A 26,634-nucleotide genomic window follows, 5' to 3' on the forward strand; every position below is an offset into this window, starting at 1 on the left:
TGAGCTTTAAGGCCTTCTGGAGGATCCTTTCCCTGTGCTTGATAAGCTATGCCGATAGTGGATCTAATCCATCTAGCAATGGTGGACTTAGAGGCTTTTTTCCCCCTATTAGGACCCCCGTAAAGGACGAAGAGATTGCTATCTCGCCTCCAAGCGCTAGTCATATCCAAATATTTTAGTACCGTTTCCCTAACATCTAAATTATGAAAAAAAGATTCTTTGTGATTTCTAGGGAATTGGCAAAAGGATGGAAGTATGACTTCCTGGTTTATATTAGAGACTGAAGCTACCTTGGGAAGGAATCCCGGGTCAAGCCTTAATACCAGCCTATCGTCAAATACCTGTAGATAGGGGTTCTGAATGGACAGAGCCTGAAGTTCCCCCAACCTTTTGGCCGAAGTGATGGCTACCAAGAAAACTGCCTTTAGGGTAAGATTGGTGACGCTTATATCTTTTTTTATATCGAAGTGCTCTTTACATAATTCATTAAGGACTAAGTTAAGGTCCCAGGGAGGGGTAACTTTCCTAATTACGGGTTTTAACCTCATAACTGCCTTAGAGAATCGAGCGATCCATGGGTGAGCAGCCAGGGAGGTATCATAAAATACGCTAAGGGCTGAAATTTGAACCCTTAGGGTACTTGGACTAAGCCCCTTCCTAAATCCCTGTTGTAGGAAGTCAAGGATTTTGGGTATGTTAGGACAATCAATGTCGATTGTTGTATCTCCACAAAAGCTGCAGAATGTCCTCCAGATTTTAAGGTATATCCTTGAGGTGACTGGTTTTCTACTTGCTAGTAGGATAGAAATTACATCTTCTGATAAGCCCTTTGCCTTTAGGATCTGCCGTTCAGGATCCATGCAGTTAATTGAAGATTTTCTGGGTTCTGATGGAGGACTGGACCCTGGGAGAGTAGGTCCCTTAACTCTGGAAGATGGTACGGGTCGTCTACTGCTAGTTTCCTTAGGAGAGGAAACCAGCTTCTTCCGGGCCAGAAGGGAACCACCAAGATCACCTGAGCTCTGTCCTCGCATATCTTCCTGAGGATCCTTGGTACTAAGGCCAGAGGGGGAAAGGCATACAACAGACCCCTGTTCCATGACTGAGAGAGGGCATCTATCCCTGCCGGATTCTCCTGGGGGTTCAGGGAATAAAATGTTGTTACCTTTGCATTTCTTCTGGTTGCGAATAGGTCGACAACCGGCGTTCCCCAGCGTCGACACAGGGTATCGAAAACCCTGCTGTTTAATTCCCATTCTGTGGGTGATAATTTTTTCCTGCTCAGGAAGTCCGCGATCTGGTTTCTTGAGCCTTCTAAGTGGACCGCTGAAATTGAGAGAACCGATCTCTCTGCCCAGGCGAAAATCTGATCCGCCAGGAGCTGTAGTTTCGGATGCCTTGGACCCCCCTGATGACGAAGGAAAGCTACCGTTGTAACGTTGTCCGATAAGACCTTTAGGTGTCTGTTTTTTAACAAGGTCTGGGCTGAACGTAAGACCTTCCAAACCGCATGAAGCTCTCTGTGGTTTGATGAATTGTTGCTGTCTTCTAGGCTCCATTGTCCCTGGAAGTATCTTCCGAGTACCTGGCCACCCCAACCCTGTTGGCTTGCGTCCGTTGTCACCGTGACTGCTGGAGTCTGGACCCAAGAGACACCCCTCTGGAGGTTTTCCGACACCATCCACCACTGTAGGGACCGTCTGACCTGGTGGGATAGTAGGAACTCCCTGTCCAACGAAGACTGTCTTCTGTCCCATGATGTCAGAACCGACTTTTGTAACTGACGGGAATGGAACTGACTCCAGCTGACACATGGGATACAGGCTGTCATGATGCCAAGGATCTTCATTGCATCTCTTATTGTCACGCGACTTCTTGTGAACCGTCGAATCTTGTCTATTAGGCCGGATTGCTTTCCCTCTGGAAGAAATGACTTTCTGATCTTTGAATCTAGTATTACACCCAGAAACTGTCTTCTTGATTTTGGAGTTAGATGTGACTTTTCCCAGTTCAACACCCAACCTAGTTTCTGCAGTGTGGAGATTACCAACTGGGAATCGACATTGAGTTGCGCCACTGAGTCTGCTACTAAAAGGAAATCGTCGAGATATGGGATTATCGTGATATCCCGTTGTCTGAGATAAGCCACGATTTCTATGACGAGTTTTGTAAAAACTCTTGGAGCCGACGCTAAACCAAATGGGAGGCAACGGAACTGATAGTGGAAGATTGACCCATCCTTTTCCACCGCAAACCTTAGATATCTTTGATGATGTGGAAATATTGGAACGTGGTAATATGCACTCTTTAAGTCTAAAGTGCACATTACCACGTTCTTTCCTAGTAGGGGAATTGTGGAGCGGATGGATTCCATCTTGAACCTCTTGTACTGTAGCCATCTGTTTAGAGGCTTGAGGTTTATGATGGTTCGGGATTCTCCTGATGGTTTTTTTATAGAGAAAAGACCCGAATAGTGACCCGTCCCTATTTGATGAGGAGGAACAGGACATATCGCCCCCATCCGGAGGAGATCCTGAACATCCAGCCACATTGGGGAGACTGAAGAGAGATGGACGTTGGACACGAAATATCTCTCTGGGGGAATGGATTCGAATTCTATCCTGTATCCCTGAGATATAACCTGCAGGACCCATGGACTTCTGGTAATCTCTTCCCACTCCCTCAGGTAGTTCAGTAACCGCCCCCCTATCCTGGTGGCGTCATTTTTTACGGTACTCTGATCTAGGATTTGAGGAACCCTGATCTCTACTTTTGTTTCTATCACCCCCTTTCTGGTAGCTCCATCTACCTTGTTTACCTTTGCCCCTATAGTCAGATCTCTGACTGTAATAGGGCCTGCGAAAGGGCTGGAATTTTTTCTTTTTCTCTTCTGGAAACCCCTTCTTTTCATCAGAAGCCTTTTCCAGAATGTCATCTAATATAGGCCCAAAGACTCTGCCTCCTGAGAAGGGAATGGAACATAACTTGTTCTTTGAGTGGACATCCCCGGACCAACTTTTTAACCATATGGCCCTTCGAGCTGCATTTGACAATGACTGACCCCTAGCAGTGAATCTTACAGACTCTGCAGTAGCATCTGCCAGAAACCCCGTTGCTAGTTTTAATAAAGGGATAGCATTTACGAGAGATTCCCTAGGAGTCTTGGCTAACAATTGTTCTTTTAGATCGTCCAGCCACAGATGCATAGATCTCGCCACAGAAGTTGCTGCTATATTTGTGCGGATCACTGCAGCCGAACTTTCCCATGCTCTCTTTAGGAGACCATCGGCTTTCCTGTCCATAGGCTCCTTTAAATTTGAGGAGTCCTCGAACGGAATAGCAGTTCTTTTGGACACCTTTGCTAAGGGGATGTCGATCTTCGGTATATCCTCCCAGTCCTTGACCTCCTCATGGTCAAAAGGGAGGCGAAGTCTAAAGTCTCTTGGGATAGAAATCCTTCTCTCTGCCTCTTCCCATTCCTCCAATATCATTGAGCTGTGGGAAGAGGTGAAGGAGGGGTTAACGGTTATCAACTGAGAGCCCTGTGAGTGACCGGAGGCTGAGGCTTACCGAATGTGAGCATTAACCGGGAAGACCATTGATGTCTGAGATCGTAGGCCCCCGAACATCTCGTCCTGGATAGACTGGGTGGTTGAAGGCTCTTCCACCTGCATAGTCTGTCTTACTGCCCCCAGGAGCTCATCAGTATCAGTAGAAGAAAATAGGTACTTCTTCCCCTTATGAGGAGTTTCTCTGTCCAACTCCTCTTCCTCCATGTCAGATTCAAAGAAACTGTCCTCTGAAGACGGATCCGATTCCCTCTGCCTTTTCTTAGACCTGGGAGGATCCTGGATATCAGACTGGATTGATTGGGGAGTAGATAAGTTAGAGATCGAAGCCTGCACTTCTTCTCTAACCATGGTTCTCATGCTTGTAAGTAGGGAGGCCTGCTCCTCTCCTACAATACGAGCCGTGCAGGACTCGCAGAGAGGCTTCTGCCATGAGACGGAAAACTTTGTGGCACATATAGGGCATTTTTTAGACTTGCCAGCTTTCCTATCACCGGATGAGGGACGCCCCTAAAATAGATAAAAAGACCGCAGACGGTAATTTTAGTAGGGGCTGTAGGGAGCATACCTCCTAGAGGAGACTGACGTGTGCCTGAGTCATTACCTCCGTGCTGGCTGCAGCTACGGGTACTGAATCCTCCATTTCTCCTGCTGCTGCTGCCCTAATGCACGTGCACATACCTCTTTTATCCATGCTTTCATGTCCCGGATCTCCTCACCAAGGAGTGAAGAGGATGATCGCCCCTGCTGCTGGCCGCGACCCGGAAGTGACGCGCGCCGCAGCAGTGAACCGGAAGTGAGTCGCCGCCGGCGTCTCCGGCTGCTTCAGCGTTCTCAGATGCCTGATACCGATAGATCCGCCTGCGGAGGGAGCGTCCTTGCAGGACGAATATGCAGGTACATCAGGGGGCTTCATCCCGGGTCGAGAGCCCCCCCAGGGGGAAGCGACCCATCCACCAGGAGCAGCGCTGCACTGGTGCTGCTGAGGGACCCGATTAATTGGGTGTCAGCAATACAGAGGACACGCAGTGGGAAGGGAGAGGCCGAGCCCCCCCGATCCACACTCTCTGTCTGGGACAGCGAATCTCTCGTCGTTCCTATCCACAGTGGGACAGGAAAAAACACTGAAGGGTGGAGTGGGGAGGGTCCTTTTAAACTCTCGTGGTTTCCTGTCCCACTATGGATAAGAAGGACGTCCTCCATGGTGCTGTCAGGTGGTGACCTGGAAAATAGGTTTAGCAAATTTGAGGTCCACTTACTACATAGCAGAAGACAGAAAGGACACTTTCATGGTCAGCTAAAAAACTCTATCAAAACACCATCCAGAAATTACTTTAAAACTCTGGCATTAACTCATAACACCAGAGTGGCAATTCCTGTTCACAAGAGCTTTCCAGACACAGTAACGAAACTACAGCTGTGAACTGGAACAAAAATGCAAAAACAAACATGGACAAGAGTCCAACTTATCTAGTAGTTGTCTAGGAGCAGGAACAAGCACAGAGAGGCTTCTGATAACATTGTTGACCGGCAAGCAACTAACAGAGCAGCAAGGTTATATAGCGACTCCCACATCTTGATGGGAACAGGTGAACAGAGAAGATGAAGACACCAGTTCAATTCCACCAGTAGCCACCGGGGGAGCCCAGAATCCAAATTCACAACATCTCCCACTGTTTTTTTATGTATTTTTTGTTTTTTAAGGGAGACTTTAGAAACCCAATAATATTTAAAAAAATAAATAAATAGGCTTTCTATGGCCCACTGAATGAAAGGGAGAGAGGTGGCACACCCAGGAGTCAAGACTGGCACACAAGCTGAAAGGGCAATATTACTCTCCCACTGTTTTTTGTATGTTTTTTTTTTTTTTTCAGGGAGACTTTAGAAACCAAATAATATTAAAAAAACCAAAAAAAAAATAGCCTTTCTATGGCCCACTGAATGAGAGAGAGAGGTGGCACACCCAGGAGTCAAGACTGGCACACAAGCTGAAAGGGCAATATTACTCTCCCACTGTTTTTTTATGTATTTTTTGTTTTTTAAGGGAGACTTTAGAAACCCAATAATATTTAAAAAAAAAAATAAATAGGCTTTCTATGGCCCACTGAATGAAAGGGAGAGAGGTGGCACACCCAGGAGTCAAGACTGGCACACAAGCTGAAAGGGCAATATTACTCTCCCACTGTTTTTTGTATGTTTTTTTTTTTTTTTCAGGGAGACTTTAGAAACCAAATAATATTAAAAAAACAAAAAAAAAAATAGCCTTTCTATGGCCCACTGAATGAGAGAGAGAGGTGGCACACCCAGGAGTCAAGACTGGCACACAAGCTGAAAGGGCAATATTACTCTCCCACTGTTTTTTTATGTATTTTTTGTTTTTTAAGGGAGACTTTAGAAACCCAATAATATTTTTTAAAAAAATATATAGGCTTTCTATGGCCCACTGAATGAAAGGGAGAGAGGTGGCACACCCAGGAGTCAAGACTGGCACACAAGCTGAAAGGGCAATATTACTCTCCCACTGTTTTTTGTATGTTTTTTTTTTTTTTTTCAGGGAGACTTTAGAAACCAAATAATATTAAAAAAACCAAAACAAAAATAGCCTTTCTATGGCCCACTGAATGAGAGAGAGAGGTGGCACACCCAGGAGTCAAGACTGGCACACAAGCTGAAAGGGCAATATTACTCTCCCACTGTTTTTTTATGTATTTTTTGTTTTTTAAGGGAGACTTTAGAAACCCAATAATATTTAAAAAAAAAAATAAATAGGCTTTCTATGGCCCACTGAATGAAAGGGAGAGAGGTGGCACACCCAGGAGTCAAGACTGGCACACAAGCTGAAAGGGCAATATTACTCTCCCACTGTTTTTTGTATGTTTTTTTTTTTTTTTTCAGGGAGACTTTAGAAACCAAATAATATTAAAAAAAAAAAAAAAAAATAGGCTTGCTATAGCCCACTGAATGAGAGATAGCACACACAGCAGTGGCACACAAGCCCTGACTGAGGCCAATATTTTTCTCCCACTGATTGATGTAGTGTTTTTGTGTTGAGGTAGAATTTAGAACACAAATCACGGAAAAAATAAATAGGCTTTCTATGGCCCACTGAATGAAAGGGAGAGAGGTGGCACACCCAGGAGTCAAGACTGGCACACAAGCTGAAAGGGCAATATTACTCTCCCACTGTTTTTTTATGTTTTTTTTTTTTTTTTCAGGGAGACTTTAGAAACCAAATAATATTAAAAAAACCAAAAAAAAAATAGCCTTTCTATGGCCCACTGAATGAGAGAGAGAGGTGGCACACCCAGGAGTCAAGACTGGCACACAAGCTGAAAGGGCAATATTACTCTCCCACTGTTTTTTTATGTATTTTTTGTTTTTTAAGGGAGACTTTAGAAACCCAATAATATTTAAAAAAAAAAATAAATAGGCTTTCTATGGCCCACTGAATGAGAGGGAGAGAGGTGGCACACCCAGGAGTCAAGACTGGCACACAAGCTGAAAGGGCAATATTACTCTCCCACTGTTTTTTTAGGTTTTGTTTTTTTTTTCAGGGAGACTTTAGAAACCAAATAATATTAAAAAAAAAAAAAAAAAATAGGCTTGCTATAGCCCACTGAATGAGAGATAGCACACACAGCAGTGGCACACAAGCCCTGACTGAGGCCAATATTTTTCTCCCACTGATTGATGTAGTGTTTTTGTGTTGAGGTAGAATTTAGAACACAAATCACGGAAAAAATAAATAGGCTTTCTATGGCCCACTGAATGAAAGGGAGAGAGGTGGCACACCCAGGAGTCAAGACTGGCACACAAGCTGAAAGGGCAATATTACTCTCCCACTGTTTTTTGTATGTTTTTTTTTTTTTTTCAGGGAGACTTTAGAAACCAAATAATATTAAAAAAAACCCCAAAAAAATAGCCTTTCTATGGCCCACTGAATGAGAGAGAGAGGTGGCACACCCAGGAGTCAAGACTGGCACACAAGCTGAAAGGGCAATATTACTCTCCCTGTCATGATCTCAATGGCAAGAGATCATAGCATCAGCATATATAGGAACTAGCTCTTGGAAGATGGAAACTGAGCTGACCATGAACTAAACCTAACGCACAACTAGCAGTGGCCGGGTAGCATGCCTACGTTGATTCTAGATGCCCAGCACCAGCCGGAGGACTAAATAAAGCTAGCAGAGGAAAACATTAGTCCTAGCTCACCTCTAGAGAAATACCCCGAAAGGAGACAGAGGCCCCCCACATGTATTGGCGGTGAATCAAGATGAAATAACAAACGTAGTATGAAAATAGGTTTAGCAAATTTGAGGTCCACTTACTACATAGCAGAAGACAGAAAGGACACTTTCATGGTCAGCTAAAAAACTCTATCAAAACACCATCCAGAAATTACTTTAAAACTCTGGCATTAACTCATAACACCAGAGTGGCAATTCCTGTTCACAAGAGCTTTCCAGACACAGTAACGAAACTACAGCTGTGAACTGGAACAAAAATGCAAAAACAAACATGGACAAGAGTCCAACTTATCTAGTAGTTGTCTAGGAGCAGGAACAAGCACAGAGAGGCTTCTGATAACATTGTTGACCGGCAAGCAACTAACAGAGCAGCAAGGTTATATAGCGACTCCCACATCTTGATGGGAACAGGTGAACAGAGAAGATGAAGACACCAGTTCAATTCCACCAGTAGCCACCGGGGGAGCCCAGAATCCAAATTCACAACAGTACCCCCCCCTCAAGGAGGGGGCACCGAACCCTCACCCGAACCACCAGGGCGATCAGGATGGGCCCTATGAAAGGCACGAACCAGATCAGAGGCATGAACATCAGATGCATTCACCCAAGAATTATCCTCCTGGCCGTATCCCTTCCACTTGACCAGATACTGGAGTCTCCGTCTGGAAACACGAGAGTCTAAGATTTTCTCCACAACGTACTCCAACTCACCCTCAACCAACACCGGAGCAGGAGGCTCAACGGAAGGCACAACCGGTACCTCATACCTGCGCAACAATGACCGATGAAAAACGTTATGAATAGAAAAGGATGCAGGGAGGTCCAAACGGAAGGAAACAGGGTTAAGAATCTCCAATATCTTATACGGGCCGATGAACCGAGGCTTAAACTTAGGAGAAGAGACCCTCATAGGGACAAAACGAGAAGACAACCACACCAAGTCCCCAACACGAAGACGAGGACCAACACGACGACGGCGGTTAGCAAAAAGCTGAGTCTTCTCCTGGGACAACCTCAAATTGTCCACCACCTGCCCCCAGATCTGATGCAATCTCTCCACCACAGCATCCACTCCAGGACAATCCGAAGATTCCACCTGACCAGAGGAAAATCGAGGATGAAACCCCGAATTACAGAAAAACGGGGACACCAAAGTGGCAGAGCTGGCCCGATTATTGAGAGCGAACTCCGCCAATGGCAAAAAAGCAACCCAATCATCCTGGTCAGCAGACACAAAACACCTCAGATATGTCTCCAGGGTCTGATTAATCCGCTCAGTCTGGCCATTAGTCTGAGGATGGAAAGCGGACGAAAAAGATAAATCTATGCCCATCCTAGCACAGAATGCCCGCCAAAATCTAGACACGAATTGGGTCCCTCTGTCAGAAACGATATTCTCAGGAATACCATGCAAACGAACAACATTTTGAAAAAACAGAGGAACCAACTCGGAAGAAGAAGGCAACTTGGGCAGAGGAACCAAATGGACCATCTTAGAGAAACGGTCACACACCACCCAGATGACAGACATCTTCTGAGAAACAGGCAGATCTGAAATAAAATCCATCGAGATGTGCGTCCAAGGCCTCTTAGGAATAGGCAAGGGCAACAACAATCCACTAGCCCGAGAACAACAAGGCTTGGCCCGAGCACAAACGTCACAAGACTGCACAAAGCCTCGCACATCTCGTGACAGGGAAGGCCACCAGAAGGACCTTGCCACCAAATCCCTGGTACCAAAAATGCCAGGATGACCTGCCAACGCAGAAGAATGAACCTCAGAGATGACTCTACTGGTCCAATCATCAGGAACAAACAGTTTATCAGGTGGGCAACGATCAGGTCTATCCGCCTGAAACTCCTGCAAGGCCCGCCGCAGGTCTGGAGAAACGGCTGACAATACCACTCCATCCTTAAGGATACCTGTGGGCTCAGAGTTACCAGGCGAGTCAGGCTCAAAACTCCTAGAAAGGGCATCCGCCTTAACATTCTTAGAACCCGGTAGGTATGACACCACAAAATTAAACCGAGAGAAAAATAATGACCAGCGCGCCTGTCTAGGATTCAGGCGCCTGGCGGTCTCAAGATAAACCAAATTTTTGTGGTCAGTCAATACCACCACCTGATGTCTGGCCCCCTCAAGCCAATGGCGCCACTCCTCAAAAGCCCACTTCATGGCCAAAAGCTCCCGATTCCCAACATCATAATTCCGCTCAGCGGGCGAAAATTTACGGGAAAAGAAGGCACAAGGCCTCATCACGGAGCAGTCAGAACTTTTCTGCGACAACACTGCCCCAGCTCCGATCTCAGAAGCGTCGACCTCAACCTGAAAAGGTAGAGCAACATCAGGCTGACGCAACACAGGGGCAGAGGAAAAACGGCGCTTAAGCTCCCGAAAGGCCTCCACAGCATCAGGGGACCAATCAGCAACATCAGCACCCTTCTTAGTCAAATCGGTCAATGGCTTAGCAATATCCGAAAAACCAGCAATAAATCGACGATAAAAGTTAGCAAAGCCCAAAAATTTCTGAAGACTCTTAAGAGAAGAGGGCTGCGTCCAATCACAAATAGCTTGAACCTTGACAGGATCCATTTCAATGGAAGAGGGGGAAAAAATATATCCCAAAAAGGAAATCCTCTGTACCCCAAAAACACACTTAGAACCCTTCACACACAAAGAATTAGACCGCAAAACCTGAAAAACCCTCCTGACTTGCTGGACATGAGAGTCCCAGTCATCCGAAAAAATCAGAATATCATCCAGATACACAATCATAAATTTATCCAAATAATCGCGAAAAATATCATGCATAAAGGACTGGAAAACTGACGGAGCATTTGAAAGACCAAAAGGCATCACTAAATACTCAAAGTGGCCCTCGGGCGTATTAAATGCGGTTTTCCACTCATCCCCCTGCCTGATTCGCACCAAATTATACGCCCCACGAAGGTCAATCTTAGAGAACCACTTGGCCCCCTTTATGCGAGCAAACAAATCAGTCAGCAACGGCAATGGGTATTGATATTTAACAGAGATTTTATTCAAAAGCCGATAATCAATACATGGTCTCAAAGAGCCGTCTTTTTTTGACACAAAGAAAAAACCGGCTCCTAAGGGAGATGACGATGGACGAATATGTCCCTTTTCCAAGGACTCCTTTATATATTCACGCATAGCAGCATGTTCAGGTACAGACAGATTAAATAAACGACCCTTTGGGTATTTACTACCCGGGATTAAATCTATGGCACAATCGCACTCTCGGTGCGGAGGTAACGAACCAAGCTTGGATTCTTCAAAGACGTCACGATAGTCAGACAGGAACTCAGGAATTTCAGAGGGAATAGATGATGAAATGGAAACCACAGGTACATCCCCATGAGCCCCCTTACATCCCCAGCTCAACACAGACATAGCTTTCCAGTCGAGGACTGGGTTGTGAGATTGCAGCCAAGGCAATCCTAGCACCAAATCATCATGTAGATTATACAGCACCAGAAAGCGAATGATCTCCTGGTGATCCGGATTAATACGCATAGTCACTTGTGTCCAGTATTGTGGTTTATTATTAGCCAATGGGGTGGAGTCAATCCCCTTCAGAGGAATAGGAGTCTCCAAAGGCTCTAAATCATACCCACAGCGTTTGGCAAAGGACCAATCCATAAGACTCAAAGCGGCGCCAGAGTCGACATAGGCGTCCGTGGTAATAGATGACAAAGAGCAAATCAGGGTCACAGATAGAATAAACTTAGACGGTAAGGTGCAAATGGAAACAGATTTACCAAGCTTTTTAGTGCGCTTAGAGCATGCTGATATAACATGAGTAGAATCACCACAATAGAAACACAACCCATTTTTCCGTCTAAAATTCTGCCGCTCGCTTCGGGACAGAATTCTATCACACTGCATACTCTCTGGCGATTTCTCAGTGGACACCGCCAGATGGTGCACTGGTTTGCGCTCCCGCAAACGCCTATCGATCTGAATAGCCATTGTCATGGACTCATTCAGACCCGCAGGCACAGGGAACCCCACCATAACATCCTTAATGGCATCAGAGAGACCCTCTCTGAAAGTCGCCGCCAGGGCGCACTCATTCCACTGAGTAAGCACAGACCATTTACGGAATCTTTGGCAGTAAATTTCCGCTTCATCTTGCCCCTGAGATAGGGACATCAAAGTTTTTTCTGCCTGAAGCTCCAAATGAGGTTCGTCATAAAGCAACCCCAAGGCCAGAAAAAACGCATCCACATTGAGCAACGCAGGATCCCCTGGTGTCAATGAAAAAGCCCAGTCTTGAGGGTCGCCCCGGAGCAAGGAAATCACAATCCTGACCTGCTGTGCAGGATCTCCGGCAGAGCGAGATTTCAGGGACAAAAATAACCTGCAATTATTTCGAAAATTCCGAAACCCAGATCTATTCCCCGAGAAAAATTCCGGCAAAGGAATTCTCGGCTCAGATACAGGTGCATGACAAACAAAATCTTGCAAATTTTGTACCTTCGTGGCGAGATTATTCAAACCTGCAGTTACACTCTGAAGATCCATTGCAAACAGGTGAACACAGAACCATTCAAAGGAGAGAGAAAAAAAAAAAAAAAAATTTTCAGCAGACTACTTATTTCTCTCCTTTCTCAGCCAAGGATTTTAACCCTTTAGTGGGCCGGTCAAACTGTCATGATCTCAATGGCAAGAGATCATAGCATCAGCATATATAGGAACTAGCTCTTGGAAGATGGAAACTGAGCTGACCATGAACTAAACCTAACGCACAACTAGCAGTGGCCGGGTAGCATGCCTACGTTGATTCTAGATGCCCAGCACCAGCCGGAGGACTAAATAAAGCTAGCAGAGGAAAACATTAGTCCTAGCTCACCTCTAGAGAAATACCCCGAAAGGAGACAGAGGCCCCCCACATGTATTGGCGGTGAATCAAGATGAAATAACAAACGTAGTATGAAAACGGTAATTAGTCTTACCGATAATTGTATTTCCAGGAATCCATCCTGACAGCACCATGGAGGACGTCCTTCTTATCCATAGTGGGACAGGAAACCACGAGAGTTTAAAAGGACCCTCCCCACTCCACCCTTCAGTGATCTTCCAAAGTAACACATCTGGATGGATGCAAACAGAAAATTTATTCCGAACATAACAAGTTAAATACAAATGTTACTCCACATAAGTATATCACATATTTACATTAGGGAGGGAACTAACTGTGCTGTCAGGATGGATTCCTGGAAATACAATTATCGGTAAGACTAATTACCGTTTTCCAGGTCACCACCTGACAGCACCATGGAGAAGTACCAAAGGAAACTTCCTGTTCTAGGGTGGGACTACTGCCTGAAGCACCTTTCTGCCGAAAGCCACTTGGGAAGAGACTACGTCAAGTTTGTAATGTTTTGAAAAGGTGCTAATATTAGACCAAGATGCTGCCCTGCAAATTTGGTCTACCGAGGCCCCCCCTTTCTCTGCCCAGGATGCGGACATAGCCCTGGATGAGTGAGCTTTAAGGCCTTCTGGAGGATCCTTTCCCTGTGCTTGATAAGCTATGCCGATAGTGGATCTAATCCATCTAGCAATGGTGGACTTAGAGGCTTTTTTCCCCCTATTAGGACCCCCGTAAAGGACGAAGAGATTGCTATCTCGCCTCCAAGCGCTAGTCATATCCAAATATTTTAGTACCGTTTCCCTAACATCTAAATTATGAAAAAAAGATTCTTTGTGATTTCTAGGGAATTGGCAAAAGGATGGAAGTATGACTTCCTGGTTTATATTAGAGACTGAAGCTACCTTGGGAAGGAATCCCGGGTCAAGCCTTAATACCAGCCTATCGTCAAATACCTGTAGATAGGGGTTCTGAATGGACAGAGCCTGAAGTTCCCCCAACCTTTTGGCCGAAGTGATGGCTACCAAGAAAACTGCCTTTAGGGTAAGATTGGTGACGCTTATATCTTTTTTTATATCGAAGTGCTCTTTACATAATTCATTAAGGACTAAGTTAAGGTCCCAGGGAGGGGTAACTTTCCTAATTACGGGTTTTAACCTCATAACTGCCTTAGAGAATCGAGCGATCCATGGGTGAGCAGCCAGGGAGGTATCATAAAATACGCTAAGGGCTGAAATTTGAACCCTTAGGGTACTTGGACTAAGCCCCTTCCTAAATCCCTGTTGTAGGAAGTCAAGGATTTTGGGTATGTTAGGACAATCAATGTCGATTGTTGTATCTCCACAAAAGCTGCAGAATGTCCTCCAGATTTTAAGGTATATCCTTGAGGTGACTGGTTTTCTACTTGCTAGTAGGATAGAAATTACATCTTCTGATAAGCCCTTTGCCTTTAGGATCTGCCGTTCAGGATCCATGCAGTTAATTGAAGATTTTCTGGGTTCTGATGGAGGACTGGACCCTGGGAGAGTAGGTCCCTTAACTCTGGAAGATGGTACGGGTCGTCTACTGCTAGTTTCCTTAGGAGAGGAAACCAGCTTCTTCCGGGCCAGAAGGGAACCACCAAGATCACCTGAGCTCTGTCCTCGCATATCTTCCTGAGGATCCTTGGTACTAAGGCCAGAGGGGGAAAGGCATACAACAGACCCCTGCTCCATGACTGAGAGAGGGCATCTATCCCTGCCGGATTCTCCTGGGGGTTCAGGGAATAAAATGTTGTTACCTTTGCATTTCTTCTGGTTGCGAATAGGTCGACAACCGGCGTTCCCCAGCGTCGACACAGGGTATCGAAAACCCTGCTGTTTAATTCCCATTCTGTGGGTGATAATTTTTTCCTGCTCAGGAAGTCCGCGATCTGGTTTCTTGAGCCTTCTAAGTGGACCGCTGAAATTGAGAGAACCGATCTCTCTGCCCAGGCGAAAATCTGATCCGCCAGGAGCTGTAGTTTCGGATGCCTTGGACCCCCCTGATGACGAAGGAAAGCTACCGTTGTAACGTTGTCCGATAAGACCTTTAGGTGTCTGTTTTTTAACAAGGTCTGGGCTGAACGTAAGACCTTCCAAACCGCATGAAGCTCTCTGTGGTTTGATGAATTGTTGCTGTCTTCTAGGCTCCATTGTCCCTGGAAGTATCTTCCGAGTACCTGGCCACCCCAACCCTGTTGGCTTGCGTCCGTTGTCACCGTGACTGCTGGAGTCTGGACCCAAGAGACACCCCTCTGGAGGTTTTCCGACACCATCCACCACTGTAGGGACCGTCTGACCTGGTGGGATAGTAGGAACTCCCTGTCCAACGAAGACTGTCTTCTGTCCCATGATGTCAGAACCGACTTTTGTAACTGACGGGAATGGAACTGACTCCAGCTGACACATGGGATACAGGCTGTCATGATGCCAAGGATCTTCATTGCATCTCTTATTGTCACGCGACTTCTTGTGAACCGTCGAATCTTGTCTATTAGGCCGGATTGCTTTCCCTCTGGAAGAAATGACTTTCTGATCTTTGAATCTAGTATTACACCCAGAAACTGTCTTCTTGATTTTGGAGTTAGATGTGACTTTTCCCAGTTCAACACCCAACCTAGTTTCTGCAGTGTGGAGATTACCAACTGGGAATCGACATTGAGTTGCGCCACTGAGTCTGCTACTAAAAGGAAATCGTCGAGATATGGGATTATCGTGATATCCCGTTGTCTGAGATAAGCCACGATTTCTATGACGAGTTTTGTAAAAACTCTTGGAGCCGACGCTAAACCAAATGGGAGGCAACGGAACTGATAGTGGAAGATTGACCCATCCTTTTCCACCGCAAACCTTAGATATCTTTGATGATGTGGAAATATTGGAACGTGGTAATATGCACTCTTTAAATCTAAAGTGCACATTACCACGTTCTTTCCTAGTAGGGGAATTGTGGAGCGGATGGATTCCATCTTGAACCTCTTGTACTGTAGCCATCTGTTTAGAGGCTTGAGGTTTATGATGGTTCGGGATTCTCCTGATGGTTTTTTTATAGAGAAAAGACCCGAATAGTGACCCGTCCCTATTTGATGAGGAGGAACAGGACATATCGCCCCCATCCGGAGGAGATCCTGAACATCCAGCCACATTGGGGAGACTGAAGAGAGATGGACGTTGGACACGAAATATCTCTCTGGGGGAATGGATTCGAATTCTATCCTGTATCCCTGAGATATAACCTGCAGGACCCATGGACTTCTGGTAATCTCTTCCCACTCCCTCAGGTAGTTCAGTAACCGCCCCCCTATCCTGGTGGCGTCATTTTTTACGGTACTCTGATCTAGGATTTGAGGAACCCTGATCTCTACTTTTGTTTCTATCACCCCCTTTCTGGTAGCTCCATCTACCTTGTTTACCTTTGCCCCTATAGTCAGATCTCTGACTGTAATAGGGCCTGCGAAAGGGCTGGAATTTTTTCTTTTTCTCTTCTGGAAACCCCTTCTTTTCATCAGAAGCCTTTTCCAGAATGTCATCTAATATAGGCCCAAAGACTCTGCCTCCTGAGAAGGGAATGGAACATAACTTGTTCTTTGAGTGGACATCCCCGGACCAACTTTTTAACCATATGGCCCTTCGAGCTGCATTTGACAATGACTGACCCCTAGCAGTGAATCTTACAGACTCTGCAGTAGCATCTGCCAGAAACCCCGTTGCTAGTTTTAATAAAGGGATAGCATTTACGAGAGATTCCCTAGGAGTCTTGGCTAACAATTGTTCTTTTAGATCGTCCAGCCACAGATGCATAGATCTCGCCACAGAAGTTGCTGCTATATTTGTGCGGATCACTGCAGCCGAACTTTCCCATGCTCTCTTTAGGAGACCATCGGCTTTCCTGTCCATAGGCTCCTTTAAATTTGAGGAGTCCTCGAACGGAATAGCAGTTCTTTTGGACACCTTTGCTAAGGGGATGTCGATCTTCGGTATATCCTCCCAGTCCTTGACCTCCTCATGGTCAAAAGGGAGGCGAAGTCTAAAGTCTCTTGGGATAGAAATCCTTCTCTCTGCCTCTTCCCATTCCTCCAATATCATTGAGCTGTGGGAAGAGGTGAAGGAGGGGTTAACGGTTATCAACTGAGAGCCCTGTGAGTGACCGGAGGCTGAGGCTTACCGAATGTGAGCATTAACCGGGAAGACCATTGATGTCTGAGATCGTAGGCCCCCGAACATCTCGTCCTGGATAGACTGGGTGGTTGAAGGCTCTTCCACCTGCATAGTCTGTCTTACTGCCCCCAGGAGCTCATCAGTATCAGTAGAAGAAAATAGGTACTTCTTCCCCTTATGAGGAGTTTCTCTGTCCAACTCCTCTTCCTCCATGTCAGATTCAAAGAAACTGTCCTCTGAAGACGGATCCGATTCCCTCTGCCTTTTCTTAGACCTGGGAGGATCCTGGATATCAGACTGGATTGATTGGGGAGTAGATAAGTTAGAGATCGAAGCCTGCACTTCTTCTCTAACCATGGTTCTCATGCTTGTAAGTAGGGAGGCCTGCTCCTCTCCTACAATACGAGCCGTGCAGGACTCGCAGAGAGGCTTCTGCCATGAGACGGAAAACTTTGTGGCACATATAGGGCATTTTTTAGACTTGCCAGCTTTCCTATCACCGGATGAGGGACGCCCCTAAAATAGATAAAAAGACCGCAGACGGTAATTTTAGTAGGGGCTGTAGGGAGCATACCTCCTAGAGGAGACTGACGTGTGCCTGAGTCATTACCTCCGTGCTGGCTGCAGCTACGGGTACTGAATCCTCCATTTCTCCTGCTGCTGCTGCCCTAATGCACGTGCACATACCTCTTTTATCCATGCTTTCATGTCCCGGATCTCCTCACCAAGGAGTGAAGAGGATGATCGCCCCTGCTGCTGGCCGCGACCCGGAAGTGACGCGCGCCGCAGCAGTGAACCGGAAGTGAGTCGCCGCCGGCGTCTCCGGCTGCTTCAGCGTTCTCAGATGCCTGATACCGATAGATCCGCCTGCGGAGGGAGCGTCCTTGCAGGACGAATATGCAGGTACATCAGGGGGCTTCATCCCGGGTCGAGAGCCCCCCCAGGGGGAAGCGACCCATCCACCAGGAGCAGCGCTGCACTGGTGCTGCTGAGGGACCCGATTAATTGGGTGTCAGCAATACAGAGGACACGCAGTGGGAAGGGAGAGGCCGAGCCCCCCCGATCCACACTCTCTGTCTGGGACAGCGAATCTCTCGTCGTTCCTATCCACAGTGGGACAGGAAAAAACACTGAAGGGTGGAGTGGGGAGGGTCCTTTTAAACTCTCGTGGTTTCCTGTCCCACTATGGATAAGAAGGACGTCCTCCATGGTGCTGTCAGGTGGTGACCTGGAAAATAGGTTTAGCAAATTTGAGGTCCACTTACTACATAGCAGAAGACAGAAAGGACACTTTCATGGTCAGCTAAAAAACTCTATCAAAACACCATCCAGAAATTACTTTAAAACTCTGGCATTAACTCATAACACCAGAGTGGCAATTCCTGTTCACAAGAGCTTTCCAGACACAGTAACGAAACTACAGCTGTGAACTGGAACAAAAATGCAAAAACAAACATGGACAAGAGTCCAACTTATCTAGTAGTTGTCTAGGAGCAGGAACAAGCACAGAGAGGCTTCTGATAACATTGTTGACCGGCAAGCAACTAACAGAGCAGCAAGGTTATATAGCGACTCCCACATCTTGATGGGAACAGGTGAACAGAGAAGATGAAGACACCAGTTCAATTCCACCAGTAGCCACCGGGGGAGCCCAGAATCCAAATTCACAACATCTCCCACTGTTTTTTTATGTATTTTTTGTTTTTTAAGGGAGACTTTAGAAACCCAATAATATTTTAAAAAAAAAATAAATAGGCTTTCTATGGCCCACTGAATGAAAGGGAGAGAGGTGGCACACCCAGGAGTCAAGACTGGCACACAAGCTGAAAGGGCAATATTACTCTCCCACTGTTTTTTGTATGTTTTTTTTTTTTTTTTCAGGGAGACTTTAGAAACCAAATAATATTAAAAAAACCCAAAAAAAAATAGCCTTTCTATGGCCCACTGAATGAGAGAGAGAGGTGGCACACCCAGGAGTCAAGACTGGCACACAAGCTGAAAGGGCAATATTACTCTCCCACTGTTTTTTTATGTATTTTTTGTTTTTTAAGGGAGACTTTAGAAACCCAATAATATTTAAAAAAAAAAATAAATAGGCTTTCTATGGCCCACTGAATGAAAGGGAGAGAGGTGGCACACCCAGGAGTCAAGACTGGCACACAAGCTGAAAGGGCAATATTACTCTCCCACTGTTTTTTGTATGTTTTTTTTTTTTTTTCAGGGAGACTTTAGAAACCAAATAATATTAAAAAAACAAAAAAAAAAATAGCCTTTCTATGGCCCACTGAATGAGAGAGAGAGGTGGCACACCCAGGAGTCAAGACTGGCACACAAGCTGAAAGGGCAATATTACTCTCCCACTGTTTTTTTATGTATTTTTTGTTTTTTAAGGGAGACTTTAGAAACCCAATAATATTTTTTAAAAAAATATATAGGCTTTCTATGGCCCACTGAATGAAAGGGAGAGAGGTGGCACACCCAGGAGTCAAGACTGGCACACAAGCTGAAAGGGCAATATTACTCTCCCACTGTTTTTTGTATGTTTTTTTTTTTTTTTTCAGGGAGACTTTAGAAACCAAATAATATTAAAAAAACCAAAACAAAAATAGCCTTTCTATGGCCCACTGAATGAGAGAGAGAGGTGGCACACCCAGGAGTCAAGACTGGCACACAAGCTGAAAGGGCAATATTACTCTCCCACTGTTTTTTTATGTATTTTTTGTTTTTTAAGGGAGACTTTAGAAACCCAATAATATTTAAAAAAAAAAATAAATAGGCTTTCTATGGCCCACTGAATGAAAGGGAGAGAGGTGGCACACCCAGGAGTCAAGACTGGCACACAAGCTGAAAGGGCAATATTACTCTCCCACTGTTTTTTGTATGTTTTTTTTTTTTTTTTTCAGGGAGACTTTAGAAACCAAATAATATTAAAAAAAAAAAAAAAAAATAGGCTTGCTATAGCCCACTGAATGAGAGATAGCACACACAGCAGTGGCACACAAGCCCTGACTGAGGCCAATATTTTTCTCCCACTGATTGATGTAGTGTTTTTGTGTTGAGGTAGAATTTAGAACACAAATCACGGAAAAAATAAATAGGCTTTCTATGGCCCACTGAATGAAAGGGAGAGAGGTGGCACACCCAGGAGTCAAGACTGGCACACAAGCTGAAAGGGCAATATTACTCTCCCACTGTTTTTTTATGTTTTTTTTTTTTTTTTCAGGGAGACTTTAGAAACCAAATAATATTAAAAAAAACCAAAAAAAAAATAGCCTTTCTATGGCCCACTGAATGAGAGAGAGAGGTGGCACACCCAGGAGTCAAGACTGGCACACAAGCTGAAAGGGCAATATTACTCTCCCACTGTTTTTTTATGTATTTTTTGTTTTTTAAGGGAGACTTTAGAAACCCAATAATATTTAAAAAAAAAAATAAATAGGCTTTCTATGGCCCACTGAATGAGAGGGAGAGAGGTGGCACACCCAGGAGTCAAGACTGGCACACAAGCTGAAAGGGCAATATTACTCTCCCACTGTTTTTTTAGGTTTTGTTTTTTTTTTCAGGGAGACTTTAGAAACCAAATAATATTAAAAAAAAAAAAAAAAAATAGGCTTGCTATAGCCCACTGAATGAGAGATAGCACACACAGCAGTGGCACACAAGCCCTGACTGAGGCCAATATTTTTCTCCCACTGATTGATGTAGTGTTTTTGTGTTGAGGTAGAATTTAGAACACAAATCACGGAAAAAATAAATAGGCTTTCTATGGCCCACTGAATGAAAGGGAGAGAGGTGGCACACCCAGGAGTCAAGACTGGCACACAAGCTGAAAGGGCAATATTACTCTCCCACTGTTTTTTGTATGTTTTTTTTTTTTTTTCAGGGAGACTTTAGAAACCAAATAATATTAAAAAAAACCCCAAAAAAATAGCCTTTCTATGGCCCACTGAATGAGAGAGAGAGGTGGCACACCCAGGAGTCAAGACTGGCACACAAGCTGAAAGGGCAATATTACTCTCCCTGTCATGATCTCAATGGCAAGAGATCATAGCATCAGCATATATAGGAACTAGCTCTTGGAAGATGGAAACTGAGCTGACCATGAACTAAACCTAACGCACAACTAGCAGTGGCCGGGTAGCATGCCTACGTTGATTCTAGATGCCCAGCACCAGCCGGAGGACTAAATAAAGCTAGCAGAGGAAAACATTAGTCCTAGCTCACCTCTAGAGAAATACCCCGAAAGGAGACAGAGGCCCCCCACATGTATTGGCGGTGAATCAAGATGAAATAACAAACGTAGTATGAAAATAGGTTTAGCAAATTTGAGGTCCACTTACTACATAGCAGAAGACAGAAAGGACACTTTCATGGTCAGCTAAAAAACTCTATCAAAACACCATCCAGAAATTACTTTAAAACTCTGGCATTAACTCATAACACCAGAGTGGCAATTCCTGTTCACAAGAGCTTTCCAGACACAGTAACGAAACTACAGCTGTGAACTGGAACAAAAATGCAAAAACAAACATGGACAAGAGTCCAACTTATCTAGTAGTTGTCTAGGAGCAGGAACAAGCACAGAGAGGCTTCTGATAACATTGTTGACCGGCAAGCAACTAACAGAGCAGCAAGGTTATATAGCGACTCCCACATCTTGATGGGAACAGGTGAACAGAGAAGATGAAGACACCAGTTCAATTCCACCAGTAGCCACCGGGGGAGCCCAGAATCCAAATTCACAACAGTACCCCCCCCTCAAGGAGGGGGCACCGAACCCTCACCCGAACCACCAGGGCGATCAGGATGGGCCCTATGAAAGGCACGAACCAGATCAGAGGCATGAACATCAGATGCATTCACCCAAGAATTATCCTCCTGGCCGTATCCCTTCCACTTGACCAGATACTGGAGTCTCCGTCTGGAAACACGAGAGTCTAAGATTTTCTCCACAACGTACTCCAACTCACCCTCAACCAACACCGGAGCAGGAGGCTCAACGGAAGGCACAACCGGTACCTCATACCTGCGCAACAATGACCGATGAAAAACGTTATGAATAGAAAAGGATGCAGGGAGGTCCAAACGGAAGGAAACAGGGTTAAGAATCTCCAATATCTTATACGGGCCGATGAACCGAGGCTTAAACTTAGGAGAAGAGACCCTCATAGGGACAAAACGAGAAGACAACCACACCAAGTCCCCAACACGAAGACGAGGACCAACACGACGACGGCGGTTAGCAAAAAGCTGAGTCTTCTCCTGGGACAACCTCAAATTGTCCACCACCTGCCCCCAGATCTGATGCAATCTCTCCACCACAGCATCCACTCCAGGACAATCCGAAGATTCCACCTGACCAGAGGAAAATCGAGGATGAAACCCCGAATTACAGAAAAACGGGGACACCAAAGTGGCAGAGCTGGCCCGATTATTGAGAGCGAACTCCGCCAATGGCAAAAAAGCAACCCAATCATCCTGGTCAGCAGACACAAAACACCTCAGATATGTCTCCAGGGTCTGATTAATCCGCTCAGTCTGGCCATTAGTCTGAGGATGGAAAGCGGACGAAAAAGATAAATCTATGCCCATCCTAGCACAGAATGCCCGCCAAAATCTAGACACGAATTGGGTCCCTCTGTCAGAAACGATATTCTCAGGAATACCATGCAAACGAACAACATTTTGAAAAAACAGAGGAACCAACTCGGAAGAAGAAGGCAACTTGGGCAGAGGAACCAAATGGACCATCTTAGAGAAACGGTCACACACCACCCAGATGACAGACATCTTCTGAGAAACAGGCAGATCTGAAATAAAATCCATCGAGATGTGCGTCCAAGGCCTCTTAGGAATAGGCAAGGGCAACAACAATCCACTAGCCCGAGAACAACAAGGCTTGGCCCGAGCACAAACGTCACAAGACTGCACAAAGCCTCGCACATCTCGTGACAGGGAAGGCCACCAGAAGGACCTTGCCACCAAATCCCTGGTACCAAAAATGCCAGGATGACCTGCCAACGCAGAAGAATGAACCTCAGAGATGACTCTACTGGTCCAATCATCAGGAACAAACAGTTTATCAGGTGGGCAACGATCAGGTCTATCCGCCTGAAACTCCTGCAAGGCCCGCCGCAGGTCTGGAGAAACGGCTGACAATACCACTCCATCCTTAAGGATACCTGTGGGCTCAGAGTTACCAGGCGAGTCAGGCTCAAAACTCCTAGAAAGGGCATCCGCCTTAACATTCTTAGAACCCGGTAGGTATGACACCACAAAATTAAACCGAGAGAAAAATAATGACCAGCGCGCCTGTCTAGGATTCAGGCGCCTGGCGGTCTCAAGATAAACCAAATTTTTGTGGTCAGTCAATACCACCACCTGATGTCTGGCCCCCTCAAGCCAATGGCGCCACTCCTCAAAAGCCCACTTCATGGCCAAAAGCTCCCGATTCCCAACATCATAATTCCGCTCAGCGGGCGAAAATTTACGGGAAAAGAAGGCACAAGGCCTCATCACGGAGCAGTCAGAACTTTTCTGCGACAACACTGCCCCAGCTCCGATCTCAGAAGCGTCGACCTCAACCTGAAAAGGTAGAGCAACATCAGGCTGACGCAACACAGGGGCAGAGGAAAAACGGCGCTTAAGCTCCCGAAAGGCCTCCACAGCATCAGGGGACCAATCAGCAACATCAGCACCCTTCTTAGTCAAATCGGTCAATGGCTTAGCAATATCCGAAAAACCAGCAATAAATCGACGATAAAAGTTAGCAAAGCCCAAAAATTTCTGAAGACTCTTAAGAGAAGAGGGCTGCGTCCAATCACAAATAGCTTGAACCTTGACAGGATCCATTTCAATGGAAGAGGGGGAAAAAATATATCCCAAAAAGGAAATCCTCTGTACCCCAAAAACACACTTAGAACCCTTCACACACAAAGAATTAGACCGCAAAACCTGAAAAACCCTCCTGACTTGCTGGACATGAGAGTCCCAGTCATCCGAAAAAATCAGAATATCATCCAGATACACAATCATAAATTTATCCAAATAATCGCGAAAAATATCATGCATAAAGGACTGGAAAACTGACGGAGCATTTGAAAGACCAAAAGGCATCACTAAATACTCAAAGTGGCCCTCGGGCGTATTAAATGCGGTTTTCCACTCATCCCCCTGCCTGATTCGCACCAAATTATACGCCCCACGAAGGTCAATCTTAGAGAACCACTTGGCCCCCTTTATGCGAGCAAACAAATCAGTCAGCAACGGCAATGGGTATTGATATTTAACAGAGATTTTATTCAAAAGCCGATAATCAATACATGGTCTCAAAGAGCCGTCTTTTTTTGACACAAAGAAAAAACCGGCTCCTAAGGGAGATGACGATGGACGAATATGTCCCTTTTCCAAGGACTCCTTTATATATTCACGCATAGCAGCATGTTCAGGTACAGACAGATTAAATAAACGACCCTTTGGGTATTTACTACCCGGGATTAAATCTATGGCACAATCGCACTCTCGGTGCGGAGGTAACGAACCAAGCTTGGATTCTTCAAAGACGTCACGATAGTCAGACAGGAACTCAGGAATTTCAGAGGGAATAGATGATGAAATGGAAACCACAGGTACATCCCCATGAGCCCCCTTACATCCCCAGCTCAACACAGACATAGCTTTCCAGTCGAGGACTGGGTTGTGAGATTGCAGCCAAGGCAATCCTAGCACCAAATCATCATGTAGATTATACAGCACCAGAAAGCGAATGATCTCCTGGTGATCTGGATTAATACGCATAGTCACTTGTGTCCAGTATTGTGGTTTATTATTAGCCAATGGGGTGGAGTCAATCCCCTTCAGAGGAATAGGAGTCTCCAAAGGCTCTAAATCATACCCACAGCGTTTGGCAAAGGACCAATCCATAAGACTCAAAGCGGCGCCAGAGTCGACATAGGCGTCCGTGGTAATAGATGACAAAGAGCAAATCAGGGTCACAGATAGAATAAACTTAGACGGTAAGGTGCAAATGGAAACAGATTTACCAAGCTTTTTAGTGCGCTTAGAGCATGCTGATATAACATGAGTAGAATCACCACAATAGAAACACAACCCATTTTTCCGTCTAAAATTCTGCCGCTCGCTTCGGGACAGAATTCTATCACACTGCATACTCTCTGGCGATTTCTCAGTGGACACCGCCAGATGGTGCACTGGTTTGCGCTCCCGCAAACGCCTATCGATCTGAATAGCCATTGTCATGGACTCATTCAGACCCGCAGGCACAGGGAACCCCACCATAACATCCTTAATGGCATCAGAGAGACCCTCTCTGAAAGTCGCCGCCAGGGCGCACTCATTCCACTGAGTAAGCACAGACCATTTACGGAATCTTTGGCAGTAAATTTCCGCTTCATCTTGCCCCTGAGATAGGGACATCAAAGTTTTTTCTGCCTGAAGCTCCAAATGAGGTTCGTCATAAAGCAACCCCAAGGCCAGAAAAAACGCATCCACATTGAGCAACGCAGGATCCCCTGGTGTCAATGAAAAAGCCCAGTCTTGAGGGTCGCCCCGGAGCAAGGAAATCACAATCCTGACCTGCTGTGCAGGATCTCCGGCAGAGCGAGATTTCAGGGACAAAAATAACCTGCAATTATTTCGAAAATTCCGAAACCCAGATCTATTCCCCGAGAAAAATTCCGGCAAAGGAATTCTCGGCTCAGATACAGGTGCATGACAAACAAAATCTTGCAAATTTTGTACCTTCGTGGCGAGATTATTCAAACCTGCAGTTACACTCTGAAGATCCATTGCAAACAGGTGAACACAGAACCATTCAAAGGAGAGAGAAAAAAAAAAAAAAAAATTTTCAGCAGACTACTTATTTCTCTCCTTTCTCAGCCAAGGATTTTAACCCTTTAGTGGGCCGGTCAAACTGTCATGATCTCAATGGCAAGAGATCATAGCATCAGCATATATAGGAACTAGCTCTTGGAAGATGGAAACTGAGCTGACCATGAACTAAACCTAACGCACAACTAGCAGTGGCCGGGTAGCATGCCTACGTTGATTCTAGATGCCCAGCACCAGCCGGAGGACTAAATAAAGCTAGCAGAGGAAAACATTAGTCCTAGCTCACCTCTAGAGAAATACCCCGAAAGGAGACAGAGGCCCCCCACATGTATTGGCGGTGAATCAAGATGAAATAACAAACGTAGTATGAAAATAGGTTTAGCAAATTTGAGGTCCACTTACTACATAGCAGAAGACAGAAAGGACACTTTCATGGTCAGCTAAAAAACTCTATCAAAACACCATCCAGAAATTACTTTAAAACTCTGGCATTAACTCATAACACCAGAGTGGCAATTCCTGTTCACAAGAGCTTTCCAGACACAGTAACGAAACTACAGCTGTGAACTGGAACAAAAATGCAAAAACAAACATGGACAAGAGTCCAACTTATCTAGTAGTTGTCTAGGAGCAGGAACAAGCACAGAGAGGCTTCTGATAACATTGTTGACCGGCAAGCAACTAACAGAGCAGCAAGGTTATATAGCGACTCCCACATCTTGATGGGAACAGGTGAACAGAGAAGATGAAGACACCAGTTCAATTCCACCAGTAGCCACCGGGGGAGCCCAGAATCCAAATTCACAACATCTCCCACTGTTTTTTTATGTATTTTTTGTTTTTTAAGGGAGACTTTAGAAACCCAATAATATTTAAAAAAAAAAATAAATAG

The 26,634-nt window shown here is 45.4% G+C and overlaps 3 protein-coding genes across 3 annotated transcripts in view; all 3 read right to left on the reverse strand.

The window, feature by feature from the left end:
- LOC143803965 (5-hydroxytryptamine receptor 3A-like) overlaps window positions 1-26,634 on the reverse strand; it is a 110,534-nt gene that overhangs the window by 38,283 nt on the left and 45,617 nt on the right. The gene's annotated exons all lie outside the window — the stretch shown is intronic.
- Window positions 2,325-4,661, reverse strand: LOC143809961 (lamina-associated polypeptide 2, isoforms alpha/zeta-like). Its single transcript, XM_077292910.1, has 2 exons — window positions 3,571-4,661; window positions 2,325-3,495 (listed from the first exon to the last, which is right to left on the reverse strand). Exons 1-2 carry the CDS (start codon window positions 3,927-3,929, stop codon window positions 2,721-2,723), a joined length of 1,134 nt encoding a protein of 377 aa, XP_077149025.1. The 5' UTR covers window positions 3,930-4,661; the 3' UTR covers window positions 2,325-2,720.
- On the reverse strand, window positions 15,654-17,990 carry LOC143809962 (lamina-associated polypeptide 2, isoforms alpha/zeta-like). The gene is made up of 2 exons (XM_077292911.1): window positions 16,900-17,990; window positions 15,654-16,824 (listed from the first exon to the last, which is right to left on the reverse strand). The coding sequence occupies exons 1-2, from the start codon at window positions 17,256-17,258 to the stop codon at window positions 16,050-16,052; spliced, it is 1,134 nt and encodes a 377-aa protein (XP_077149026.1). The 5' UTR covers window positions 17,259-17,990; the 3' UTR covers window positions 15,654-16,049.

The sequence above is a fragment of the Ranitomeya variabilis genome, chromosome 2 (assembly GCF_051348905.1).
Source record: "Ranitomeya variabilis isolate aRanVar5 chromosome 2, aRanVar5.hap1, whole genome shotgun sequence".
Taxonomy (NCBI): domain Eukaryota; kingdom Metazoa; phylum Chordata; class Amphibia; order Anura; family Dendrobatidae; genus Ranitomeya; species Ranitomeya variabilis.

Coding starts and splice junctions, on each gene's coding strand:
- LOC143809961 (XM_077292910.1), bottom strand. CDS start 3,929: ATGAGAACCATGGTTAGAGAAGAAGTGCAGGCTTCGATCTCTAACTTA. Junction 3,496..3,570: donor CCGGTTAATGCTCACATTCG/GTAAGCCTCAGC, acceptor CTCTTCCCACAG/CTCAATGATATTGGAGGAAT.
- LOC143809962 (XM_077292911.1), bottom strand. CDS start 17,258: ATGAGAACCATGGTTAGAGAAGAAGTGCAGGCTTCGATCTCTAACTTA. Junction 16,825..16,899: donor CCGGTTAATGCTCACATTCG/GTAAGCCTCAGC, acceptor CTCTTCCCACAG/CTCAATGATATTGGAGGAAT.